The sequence below is a fragment of the Pipistrellus hanaki genome (assembly GCF_964339955.1).
Source record: "Pipistrellus hanaki genome assembly, chromosome: 11".
Classification (NCBI taxonomy): Eukaryota; Metazoa; Chordata; class Mammalia; order Chiroptera; family Vespertilionidae; genus Pipistrellus; species Pipistrellus hanaki.
In genome coordinates this window covers 1,094,375-1,106,793 of record NC_140513.1, presented here as the reverse complement: position 1 = coordinate 1,106,793, position 12,419 = coordinate 1,094,375, and the positions used below count along the sequence as shown (strand labels likewise).

The window sequence follows — 12,419 nt, the reverse complement described above, 5'->3', positions numbered from 1 at the left end:
GACTCAGTAACAAGAATAGCGGGGCCTCCATGACCACTTGCCGTGTCAGGCGTGTGCCCTGAGCCGGGGAAGCTCCCTTTGCCTCCCGCAGTGACCCCCTCCTCCAGGCGTGTGGTCACTGCCCACAGGACACGCCTCCGCCACACGCCGCCCCTCTGCGGCACAGAGGGCGAGGCCGTGGGCTGGCGGGGCTTCCTGAGGGAGGGGTAACTTACCTCTCAGCGCCTGGGAGAGGAGTCGCTCACGCATTCATTCCCTCATTCACTCACTCATTCATTCATTCATTCATTTACTCATTCATTCGCTCACTCACTCATTCCCTCACTCACTCACTCATTCACTCATTCACTCACTCATTCATTTACTCACTCACTCATTCACTCATTCACTCACTCATTCCCTCATTCACTCACTCATTCCCTCATTCACTCACTCATTCCCTCATTCACTCACTCATTCCCTCATTCACTCACTCATTCACGCATTCATTCCCTCATTCATTCACTCATTCCCTCATTCACTCACTCATTCACTCATTCATTCCCTCATTCATTCGCTCACTCACTCATTCACTCACTCACTCACTTACTCATTCACTCATTCACTCACTCTGGATCACACCCAGCCTAATCTTGGGGAGACAGAAAGGGCAACAAGCTTCTTGCTTGGGACCCGGAGACCCACAGCGATGTCTGCCCAGGAAGGGTGTGGGAGGACAGGAGTGGGCTCGGAGGGAGAGGCCTGGGAGAGGCGTCCTTTGGGAAGGGGGGCATTCCCGGGGCGGGCAGCTGGAGCAACCCTGTGGGGGCCAGAGTCCTGGGGGCCAGAGTCGGCGGGCCAGGCCTGGAGCCGGGCCGGGGCTGACCCACCCTCTTACCTCCGAGTGTGATGCGGAGGCAGTCGGTGTCCTGGTCCCTGGGCCAGGCCTGGCGGGAGGAAGGCGGACAGAGGCCACCTGACCCCAGCGAGGCCCCCGCCTCCCGGCTCAGGGCCCGGACACCAGTGCCCTGGAGGCTGGCGGAGGGCGGTCACTCTGCCCACCAGCGGCTGTGCGCACAGTCAGCATCGGCGGGACAGGTGGGTGTGGCTCAGGGCAGTGGCTGCCGGGGCCACGGAGACCACGGGCTGCGGGGAGGGCGGCACTGAGAACGCCCCTGAGAACGCCCCCCTGGTCTGCAGCCTCCATCTGGGGGGAGGGCCCCGAGGTCACGCCCCAGGTCCGTCCGATGCTCGCTGACCCGGTGCCCAGAGCCGCTCCCCGGCCTCCACCCTCCCCCGGCAGAGACACGCCGCCCTGCAGGTGGCTCGGGAAGGCGGCGCCCTGCCGAGGTCTGGTTCTGCCCGACGGGAGGGGCCGGCGCAGAGCCGGCTGTTCCTGCTGTCTGACCCCGTGGCCAGTGTCCTGCGTGGGGCCCCCGCCTTCTCCCGGCCCCACTTCCCCGAGAAAACCAAGCGCTGCAGGCTGACCGCCTCCCCCGGGCGCTGCTGGGGCTGCCTCGGGGGGGGGGGGGGGGAAGGTGTAGCTGCCCCGCCCTCCCCACTACCCTCGCCTCAGCTGCTCTGGTTCCGGGAGGCCCTCGTCTGCAGGAAGAGCCAGGGGTGAGCGGCTGTCTAGCTGCGATCCCAGGCCGGGAGCGAGGGCACCCTGCGCCCACGGGGGCCAGGCGGCCGGGAGTGAGGGGACCCTGCGCCCACGGGGGCCAGGCGGCCGGGAGTGAGGGGACCCTGCGCCCACGGGGGCCAGGCGGCCGGGAGTGAGGGGACCCTGCGCCCACGGGGGCCAGGCGGCCGGGAGTGAGGGGACCCTGCGCCCACGGGGGCCAGGCGGCCGGGAGTGAGGGGACCCTGCGCCCACGGGGGCCAGGCGGCCGGGAGCGAGGGACCCTGCGCCCATAGGGGCGGCGCCAGGCCTGACCGCGCTCTGTCTTGCAGCCTGCGGCAAGCTGACGGGCATCAGCGACCCCGTGACCATCAAGACGTCCGGCTCCAGGTTCGGGTCCTGGATGACCGACCCCCTGGCCCCCGAGGGCGACAACAGGGTGAGTGCCCTCGCCGTCCAGGGCCAGGCGGCCACGCCCTTCCCAAGGCTGGCTCTCGGGCCCGGGCTGTCACCACAGATGGAGTTTCTTCTTCCCCAAATAAGTGGGAGCGCCTACTGTGCGCCTCTGGCTGGGAGAGAGCGGTGGAAGGCAGGGGCCCGCAGACCCACCGCCCGGGGCACCCAGGAGGGCTGGGGGGGCCTTGCCACCCACAGGAGACCTGGTGCCCCAGGCTGTGGCTTCCGCACCCCCTCCCTGGCCGGTCCCCAAGCCGGACGCTCCTGTCCAGGGAGATAGCTCTGTCCTCTTCGGAAATGTGCCTGAGCCTCCAGCTGGTTTGGCTCAGTGGATAGAGTGTCGGCCGGTGGACGGAAGGGTTCGTTGCAGGCTGGGTCCCTGGCCCTGGTTGGGGCACGTGCAGGAGGCACCTCTCATCCGTCTCTCTCTCTTCCCCTTCCTTTCTTTTTCTCATCCTCACCCGAGGACACTGTCCCATTGACTTTTAGGGAGAGTGGGAGAGAGAGGGAAGGACAGAGAGAAACATCGATGTGAGAGAAACACATCGATTGGTCGCCTCCTGTACACGCCCCAACTAGGGTCCGGGCCAAGGAGGGGCCTGTAGCCAAGGTCCATGCCCTTGACCGGATTCGAACCCAGGACCCTTTGGTCCACAGGCTGAGGCTCTGTCCACTGAGCCCAACCAGCCAGGGCCCCCCGCTGTGTTTCCACTCTCTAAAAATCCATGGGAAACCATCCTCAGGTGAGGATTAACAAAAATAAATGTGCCCTGCGATGTGGGAGGGGGCGTGGCACCCTCCGTCCCCGCCCTCCTCGGGTCCTCACGCCGCCGCCCCGCCCGCAGGTGTGGTACATGGACGGCTACCACAACAACCGCTTCGTGCGCGAGTACCGCTCGCTGCAGGACTTCATGACCTCGGACAACTTCACGTCGCACCGGCTGCCGCACCCCTGGTCGGGCACAGGCCAGGTGGTGTACAACGGCTCCATCTACTTCAACAAGTTCCAGAGCCACATCGTCATCCGCTTCGACCTGCGCTCGGCCAGCGTGCTCAAGCAGCGCAGCCTGGACTACGCCGGCTACAACAACATGTACCACTACGCCTGGGGCGGCCACTCCGACATCGACCTCATGGCGGACGAGAGCGGGCTGTGGGCCGTGTACGCCACCAACCAGAACGCCGGCAACATCGTGCTGAGCCGGCTGGACCCGGTGTCGCTGCAGGTGCTGCGCTCCTGGAACACCAGCTACCCCAAGCGCAGCGCGGGCGAGGCCTTCATCATCTGCGGCACGCTCTACGTCACCAACGGCTACTCGGGCGGCACCAAGGTGCACTACGCCTACCAGACCAACGCCTCCACCTACGAGTACATCGACATCCCCTTCCAGAACAAGTACTCGCACATCTCCATGCTGGACTACAACCCCCGCGACCGCGCGCTCTACGCCTGGAACAACGGCCACCAGGTGCTGTACAACGTCACGCTCTTCCACGTCATCCGCTCCGACGAGCTGTAGGCCGTGGCCGCCGTGGCCGCCGTGGCCGCCGTGGCCGCTGCCGTGGCCGCCCGCCCGCGCAGCCTCCTCCCCCGCGGCTGTCAGTGACGCTGGCGACACGGACCACCGAAGGCGGGACCCCCGCCCGCCCGCCCGCCCGCCCGGCACCGGGCACGGCCTCCGCGTCCCCCCGGCTCGGGCAGGAGGGCCACGGATTTGGGGAGAGACGCCCCACACCCCAACTTTGCAGCTGGAACTGCAGCCCAGGGCTCCCCCCGCCCGTTCCCCCTCCAGCCCCCCTTTTTGGTCAAATGACATACCAGAGGAGGACAGCGTGTCTGCGGCCAGCCCCCGCCAGGACGGCTGCCATCCCATCGCGTGGACTGTCCTCAGGCGGGGGCGGTGCCGTGGGCGGCTCCGAGTGCCCGGCTCGGCGTCCGGAGGCTCGGCACCGGCTCCCCCAGCGGGTCCCCCTCCCGGCGCTGCTCCCGGCCACGAGCCGTGTCTCAGATCCCCTGCGAGGCCCGGGGCCGTGCCCAGCCCGTGCCCGCGGTGGCGGCGGCGGCCGGGCCGGGCGTGTGGCGGTGCCGCCGCGCCCGCCGCAGTGTGTTGTGCCGTGTGTCTCGTCCTTGAGGTGGTGCCGTGGTGGTTTGCAGTGGGTGTCTCGTGTGATGCGTAGTCTGGCCCGTCCGCGGGCGGTTCCTAAAGAAAATTACCCTGTGTTCGCCCTGTAGAGAGAGCCAAGTCCGCGCCAGGAAGGGAGGGCGGCTCGTCCGGCCCGACCCCTGACCCCTGACCCCTGACCCCTGACCCGGGCCGGGAGAGGGTTCCGGGGGAGGGTGCGGGCGCTGCGGGAACCCTCCTCGGAGGGCAGAGGGGGACTTGTGCTCTCGTTCCCTGAGGAACAATAAACGTAGTGGAGACGCGCGGCTCCTGGTGGTGTCTGAGGGCCGACGGCGGGCCCCTCGGATGGGGAGGGTCCCCTGCCCGAGCGACAGTGGACACGTTCCCTTTGGGTCTCTGACCACCCGTCCCCCCAAAACCCGGAGCCTCCCCCCCCCGGGGTGAATGGGAACCAAGGCCCCCCCCACCCACACCCGCACCCACCCCACACCCCATCTCTGGGCAGGGAGCCCCCAGAGGCAGGCGGCCGGCCGGGGGGCTCAGTGGTGAGGCCGCACGGCGTGGGACCAGCCGGGATGAACGGAGCGGTCAGGTACCTCCCACTTCCTGCTCAGAGACGGCCTCGGAGGAAATGGCCCGAGACCCTCCCTCTGCGAGCTGGGGCCGGTCCCGCACAAGCCCGGGTCCGTCCACGGCCCGAGGCCACCGCCCGCCCCCACGTGCCAGGGTCCGTCCACGGCCCCGAGGCCACCGCCCGCCCCCACGTGCCAGGGCCTGTGGGGGGGGGGATTTCCTGTCTCAGGCGGAGCTGTTGGGAGGGCATATTCCTCCAGGGCATGAAGCTCGCAGGAAGAACGGTCCCCCGCAGCAGACAGAGCAGCCGGCCCACCATGGAGTCCCCCGACTCCAGGAACGGGCGTGCGGCTGATGGTGGGACCCCTGGGGTGAATTTTCTTTATTAAAAGTTTGGCCCAGAATCGAACCCTCACCCGTTCCGGGTGCCCGGGGGAGCCAGCGCGTGGCTCTCAGCTCTGGAGCTGCCAGGCCTCGGGGTGTCCCAGGCGGCCTGGGCGGGTGCCCCCACACAGGTGCCCCCGGTCCTGGCGCGTCCCCACGCCGCGTGGAACGGGGGCGGCCCAGCCTGTCCCAGTCGGGGAGGAGGCCGCTGTGTGCTGGACGGGCCCTCTGGCCGGAGTCCGGGGCACTGGCACGGGCCCGGCTCCCTCTGGGGAGGGAAGGCCTCGGGCTCATCGCCGACAGCGGCACACGGGCCGGCTGCGCTCACCCACGGCCACGCCCGACGCCATGCCACGCGGTGCAGCGGGAGCTGAGCACGGAGGAGCCCGGAGCCACGTGGGCACCCGCCCCCGCATCCTCCCTGTCCCTCTGACTCCCACTCCGCAGGGGCACGGGCTCCTGCCCTCAGACGGGGGCTCTCAGGGGCTGAGCTCCCTCCGAGAAAGAGGGTCCATGTCCACGGGTGGCGGGCCGACGTGGAGATGGGCGGAGCCACTCTGGTCCCGTGGCCAGGCCTCGGGGTCCGGCTGCTGTCCCCGAGCAGCCATTTCCGAAGACGGCGGGCTTGCCTGTGGGGCTGCGCACGGCCGAGACTGGCTGTCACCCCCTTCCCCGAGGAGGCCCCGTCTCCCCCAAGGACCAGCACGGCTGGGAGAGGCATTGAGGAGCCGGCTCTGAGCCCTGCTGGAGGCTCCGAGACGCCGGCTCTCAGGGGAGGGCCGTCCGAGGCAGCTTCGGGGGTCCCCGGTGCCGGCTCCCCCCGTTCACGGATGTCACACACGCGGTCCCCGCAGCGGGCCCGGCCAGCACCAACCGGCGGCCCTGCCCCCGCCGCCCTCTGCCCTCGGCCCTGCACACACGGGCTCCCGTGGGTGAGTCACCGGCCGCTGATTCACCGCACGGCGGGCGGCGGAAGGTGCTGGAACAGCGAGCCCAGTGAGGGTCTGGCTCGTCCTCCGCCCGGGCTGTGAGTCACGGATGCGGCCGCCGAGGGGGAGCGGGGGAGCGGGCGCGGCCAGGGGGCTGGCGTCCGCTTCTGCCCACCGGGTGGGGGGGCCGGCAGGCAGGGGGCTCCCCTTTGCCAGGTGCCCTCCATCCTGCTGCCCCCCCAATCAACACACAAGCACATGTGTATACCCGTGAACACACATGCCACACACACGCACACCGGCTGATTCTAAGCCTGAGCAGCGGCCGGCGGGCAGGCTGCAGAGGCCACGCCTGTGGGTGAGCCCGCCCTGCACAGCGGGAGCGGCCACGTGCCCGCCCGCTCGGGGCCACGGCTGCCGCCCGGGCCCTGCCCGCCCACACCGCGGCATTGTGGGAGGGAGGGCAGTCACACGTGACGTCCTGTGTGTCTCCGCAGCTCACCCCACCTGGGCCTCGGCTCCCTTCCTGCCCCAGCCTGCTGGGGGCGGGGTCACCAGGCTCCAGGGGTCCCAGCCCGGGCGAGAGCCTGTGCCCTCTCAGCGCCTCCTGCCTGGGCCCTGCCCTGAGCCCTGCCAGCCGCCCACTGTGAGGATGGCCCAGAGGCTGTTGGCCTGCACAGGTCCGCCGGCCAGTGAGTGGGCCGGGGTTTGCCGATGGAGGGCCTGCTGAGTGCGGTCCGGCCAGCGGCCAGGATGCAGGTCCGTCAGTGTGCCCTCCCCAGCACCTCCTCTCCCCCTCTCCAGCCAGGCGAGAGGGAGCCCCCCCAAACCAGCAGCTGGCGGCCGGAACAGGACTGCTTTCCGCATTGATCCGGCGAAGGGCTGAGGGGTGGCGGGAGCCATGTTGCCGATGTTGCCGCTGCTGCTTCCTCCGCTGATGGAGCCGGCTGTTCCTGGAAGGCCCTCTCCGCACCTCCCCTGGAGGCCAGCCATGGCGCCCCAGCCCCGTGGGCGGGGAGACGTCCAATTACAGCTTCTGCCGCTCGGCCGCGGCCTGGCCTGGACGTGTGCGGCTTCGGGGAACGGCGAACGGCAGCCCGAGAGCCCCCCCCCGCCCCCCCCCGTCCGTCCTCCCAGGAGCTGTCCGCCCTCCACGCTGGTCCCTGCAGACCCACTCTGCCCCCGGGCATCTGCCAGCGCCCTCTGTCCACTGGGCTGCTCTCTGACCGGTCCCGCGGTTGGCAACATGGCGGTTTGCACTCAGAGAACACCCAGTTTCAGAGCCCCCCCCCGTCCCGTTCCTACAAAACCGTCTGTGGTTCCCATTCGCTCAGGCCTCCTCCTCCTCCCACCCAACCCTGCCGCCCACTCTGCTGCTCACACCTCTTAAAACGACACACGTGCGCCCACGGGTGCCTCTGCCCACGTACCGGGCAGAAGCCTCATGCTCGGGCTGGCTGTCCGCTGCTGGCGTGTTCGCCCACAGTGCTCACGTGGGGTCCCCCACCCGGCGGCGTCCGTCTGTCCTGCCCCTGCAGAAGGCCGCTCCTGGGAGGAGCCCCCCTACGCCCCAGCAGGGCTCTGGGCCCGCACACAGTGGATGCTCTGGGCCGCACACAGCGGGCGCTCTGGGCCCGCAAACAGTGGATGCTCTGGGCCGCACACAGCGGGCGCTCTGGGCCGCACACAGTGGGCGCTCTGGGCCCGCAAACAGTGGGCGTACTGGGAACGCACACAGTGGGTGCTCTGGGCCGCACACAGTGGGCGCTCTGGGCCCGCAAACAGTGGGCATACTGGGCCCGCACACAGTGGGCGCTCTGGGCCCGCACACAGTGGGCGCTCTGGGTCGGCACACAGTGGGCGCTCTGGGCCTGCACACAGTGGGTGCTCTGGGGCAGCTCACAGTGGGTGCTCTGGGGCCGCTCACAGTGGGCGCTCTGGGGCCGCTCACAGTGGGTGCTCTGGGCCCACACACAGGGTGCTCTGGGCACGCACACAGTGGGTGCTCTGGGGCAGCTCACAGTGGGTGCTCTGGGCACTCACACAGTAGGTGCTCCGTGAGCCTCCAGGGTAAACGGAGGAGCTGGTCCCGGGGAGGCCTAGCGGGGAACTGGCCAATGCTGAGAACAGACCTTCAACATGCCCACTGCTTCCCCCTCCAGTGGACCGGGTCCCGGTGTCCGCTGAGCCGAGCCCTGGGAGCGGGCAGAGGCTGCACACGGGTCTCACTCGGGAGACAGGGAAGTATTGGGGCCTCAGGGTCCCCGGGTGTCCAGCTGGGATTCTGGGTGAATCTTAGCTTATCTTACATATTCCACCTCTCAAAACTAAGAGGTGAGTTTCTCAAAACGAGGCCCGTGTGCTCAGCGGCTGAGCGCTGGCGCAGGAACCAGGAGGTCGCAGTTCTATTCACCGTGTCCGGGTGGTGGACTCATCCCCAGCGTGGGGCGTGCAGGAGGCAGTGGATGGCGAAGTCCCTTCTCACCCATGTTTCTCCCTCCCCGCCCCTCCCCTCCCTTTCCTTCCCTCCCCTCCCTCCCCCTCCTTCCTTCTTCCTCTCCCTCCCTCTCCAAGAATCAAATTAAACACAGTGGGTGCTCTGGGCCCACACAGAAAGGGCTGGGTCACAGCACAGAAAGGAGGGGACCCCAGGCCCGCTGAGCGCTTGGGGGTGCGGCTGCCACAGGCCCTCTTTGCCTTCACTCGTTTGAGATCACTCACAGACACCCCCCCCCCACCCCAAGGGGAGGAAGCCAGCGGCTGCTCCCTCGGCCCCGAGCGCGGGGGCTCCTGGGAGCCAGGCGCAGGCCCGGGCCCGGCCAGAGTAATTCTGAGTGAGAATTACTCCGAGCAGCCGGACGCGAGGTGAAGGACGGGGCGGCTGGCGGGGCGGGGAGAGACGCGGAGCAGATCCCGCCGGGGCGAGCGGCATCGCCATCGGGTTGGTCTCCAAACAAATCAGGGTGAGTTATGGCAACGCCGTTCCGTTAGCCGCCGCCGGTGTCTGGAGGACAATGCTCATCCTGCCTCCCGCGAGCGGGCCGGCCTCGCTGCTCCGCGGGCTCGGCGAGCTGACGTCCGCCTGCGACACACGGCGGTCCCCGGGCCTTGCCGTCCGGTGCACCGAGCGCCCGGGGGGCCCTGATGAAGTCACTCCACCTCGAAAGCATCCCGCCTTGGCCCCGCCCAGCCTCTGGGCAGCCAGCACTGGGCCCCCCCCCCCACCTGCCCTGGGCCCGCCCAGCCTCTGGGCAGCCAGCACTGCCCCCCCCCACCTGCCCTGGGCCCGGCCAGCCTCTGGGCAGCCAGCACTGGGACCCCCCCCACCTGCCCTGGGCCCGGCCAGCCTCTGGGCAGCCGGCACTGGGACCACCCCCCACCTGCCCTGGGCCCGGCCAGACCCCAGCACCTGCCTCCAGGCAAATCCCTCAGGCGAGTGGGACGGAGGCCCCGTGGGGTCACGCAGTCCCCACGACTATAAAATTATCCTCTCCCGGCCCATGGGCTGAGTGTCGACTTAGGAACCAGGAGGTTCTGAGTTCAATTCCCAGTCCTGGTTGCAGGCTTGATTCCCAGTGTGGGGCGAGCAGGAGGCAGCTGATCCATGATTCTCATCGTTGATGTTTCTCTCTCTCTCCCTTCCTCTCTGACATCAAAATATTTTTAAGAAAATAAAAATAAATGAAACAATAGTATCCCCAAGGGGAGCCGCTGGCGTGGGGTCTGGGGCACGCTGGGGCTGCCCCAAAGGTGCTGCTGGGTTACCCTTTGCCACGAAGGCTCCTTCTGCCCAGAGATGGGCACCCTGAGGGAACCTGGAGCAGAGGGCTGTTCAGATAAAAAAACCGTTGGGTACCCAGAGAGCGCAGCGAAGGCCTCAGGGTTCTAGAATGTTCCTGCTTGGCCGTCAGGACAGTATGCCACTGGGCGGCCCCTGGGGAAGTGGGCAAAGACCCTCCTCTTCAAGGTGGCCTGGCCATGGTGCCCGGGACCTCTCCACCATCGAGGCAGGAGAAGCGGGAGGCGGGCGTGGCCGGGAGCTGGCCGGGCTCACTGCCCCGTGGGGGGGGGGGGCCCCAGCTCCCCTCAGGCCCTCACCTGGCCTCCAGGTACCCCGTCCTCAGGTCCTCACCCCCCCACCCCGCCCAGCACAGGCCTGGCTGGGGAGGCAGGGGTGGAGAGGGGAAGGGCGGAGGGAGAGATGGGGAGAGGGGAGGGGCGCCCTCCTGGCTCCGCCCACCCTGGCTGCCCTCTGGTGACCCCCAGCAAGGACAGAGGGAAGGCACCTGACCCCCCAAACAGTCAGGCAAAGCCTGGGGCGTCTCAGCCGATGCAGGATCAATAGTGTCACCATGGTGACCTTGGTTTGCAGCTCCCAGCAGCTCCTGGGCCGAGCCTGCCCCTGCGGCGGCGGGGGACATTCTGGGTGGATCCCTAGAGCATTCTGACCCCGGAGCCCAGGCCGGCCAGGGCAGCCACCTGGCAGGAGGGCAGCTGCCGGCCCACCCGAGGGCCCAGCTGGGGCCAGAGCTTCTGGGATCCCGCCCACCTGCTCTTCCCCAGACCCGCCTTCCCCAGGCCCGGCGGGCAGACTCCTGGGGACGGGGACAGATTGGGACCCAGCAGAAGTGCTGAGTCACCTTCCTGTTTGGAAAACAGCGAGCTAATTGAGTTACCGCGGGAGGAGGCTGCAGCGGGCGGCCTGCGCGGTGAAAACCTGCTGAGCTCGGCTGAGCCCCCAACGGAGCCGTGGGTCCCAGGGCCCCGTCCCCGCCTGGCAGAGGGCTGGAGGGGGCAGGCAGCCCAGGCCCCATCCCTGCCTGGCAGAGGGCTGGGGTGGGGGCGGGAGCCCAGGGCAGCCCCGCAGGCCACAGGCCACCGCGGGATGGGATGGGTGCAGGAGGCCCTCGGAGGAGCAGCCCAGGCCCCCCTTCGCACCCCCAGGTGTCTGTGGGAAGTCCAGCCGCCCTCCCTCTGGGAGCCTGCAGACAGTGGCTCCGGGAGGGCAGGCCCAGGACCCGGTGCCCAAGGGCCACGCTCGGTGCTGGTTAAACCGGGAGCGAGCTCCGTCCTTCGCCGCTGACAGGCTGGCCCCGGGCCAGTGATGGGGGTGTTGTGGGGTCAAACCCTGGAGTCAGCATAAGACCGCCGGAGGCTGCTGATTGATTTGAAAAAGCGGCAGGGTTTATTGAACTGGCCAGGACAGGACGGCCGCGAGAGCACCGCACGCAGGTGGCCGCACTCACGACCGCGCCGTGCAGGTGTAGGCAGTCCTTTTAAAGGTCTAAACCACAGACATTTCCCTCTGCTCTAAATCCTAAATTCTAAATGCTGGGAACGCCCCAGCCACATCCTGCTGGACGCCGGGATGTGGACGGAGCTCTCTGTGATAGCAGTACAGAAGCAGAGCTGAGCAAACAACCTCTAACCGTTATCTGCAGTTCCTGCTCCTGGAGCTGCTGAGCCCGTGGGATCGGTCTCCTGTGGTCCTGGGCCTGTGGTCCTGGGCCACGGGCACAGGAAAACCGCCTTAGCCTCCAGGTCTCCGTCTGGAAGTGAGGCAACTACCCTATTGTTTAGGCAAGTAAGCGAGTGCCGGAGCCGGAATAGCGGGCTAAAACTCAAACAGCAGTTTTTACCCACGTGTGGTTGGTCCCACACTCCGGGGCGTGGCGGCGCCCGGTGACGGCGGGTTCCGGTGAGGCCGGGCTGCAGGAGGTGGCGGGGCGGTCAGAGCCCCGGCCTGAGCAGGGGACGGCGTCTGACTTCCCACGGCCCCTCACACGGGCAGACAGACACCCAGTCTGGGACCAGCGGGATGGGCGGGCACAGCAGACTACTCCACCGGCCCCAGGAGCCCAGCCCCAGGGGGACACGCACCTCCTCAAACATGTCACGTGGGTACGGCCTGGGCCACCCCATCTTCTAGGCTCACCCCCACCCCATCTCATCGGCACAGGCCCGGGCTGAGGGGGTAGGGGAGGCCGCTGGCTGGCCCTCCTCCCAGGCTCATGGCGCTAGTGCTCTGTGCACACCAGGGCTCGGGGACCCGCCAGCCGAGCCGTCCCGCCGGCTCCAGGCTCGCACCGCGGCTGCCTGCCTGTGGGAGTTTACTGGCAGTGCCCCCTCGGCGTGCCCTGAGAGGCAGACCCGGCGTGTGCATGGTGTGTGCCAGCGTCCGGGTCACCAGAGGACCGGGGGGCAGGGCGGGCAGGCTCAGGAAGGACTCCCATCCTCCGTGTGGCAGAGGCCCTGCCCTGGCCCCAGAGGCGGCCCACAGCGGGCAGAGTCCCGTCAGCCGGCGGCCCAGGGCGGGCAGCTCAGGAGGCAGCCTGGGGCGGGCTCCCACGCGGG

General features: G+C 68.4%; 1 protein-coding gene across 1 annotated transcript in view; it reads left to right on the top strand.

Annotated features, from left to right (window-relative positions):
- OLFM1 (olfactomedin 1) overlaps positions 1-4,478 on the top strand; it is a 19,525-nt gene extending 15,047 nt beyond the window's left edge. Inside the window, 2 exon segments of the mRNA XM_084899660.1 lie at positions 1,933-2,039; positions 2,902-4,478. Of these exon segments, the coding sequence (XP_084755786.1) occupies positions 1,933-2,039; positions 2,902-3,576 (782 nt within the window). The 3' untranslated portion in view covers positions 3,577-4,478.
- The last annotated feature ends 7,941 nt before the right edge of the window (positions 4,479-12,419 follow it).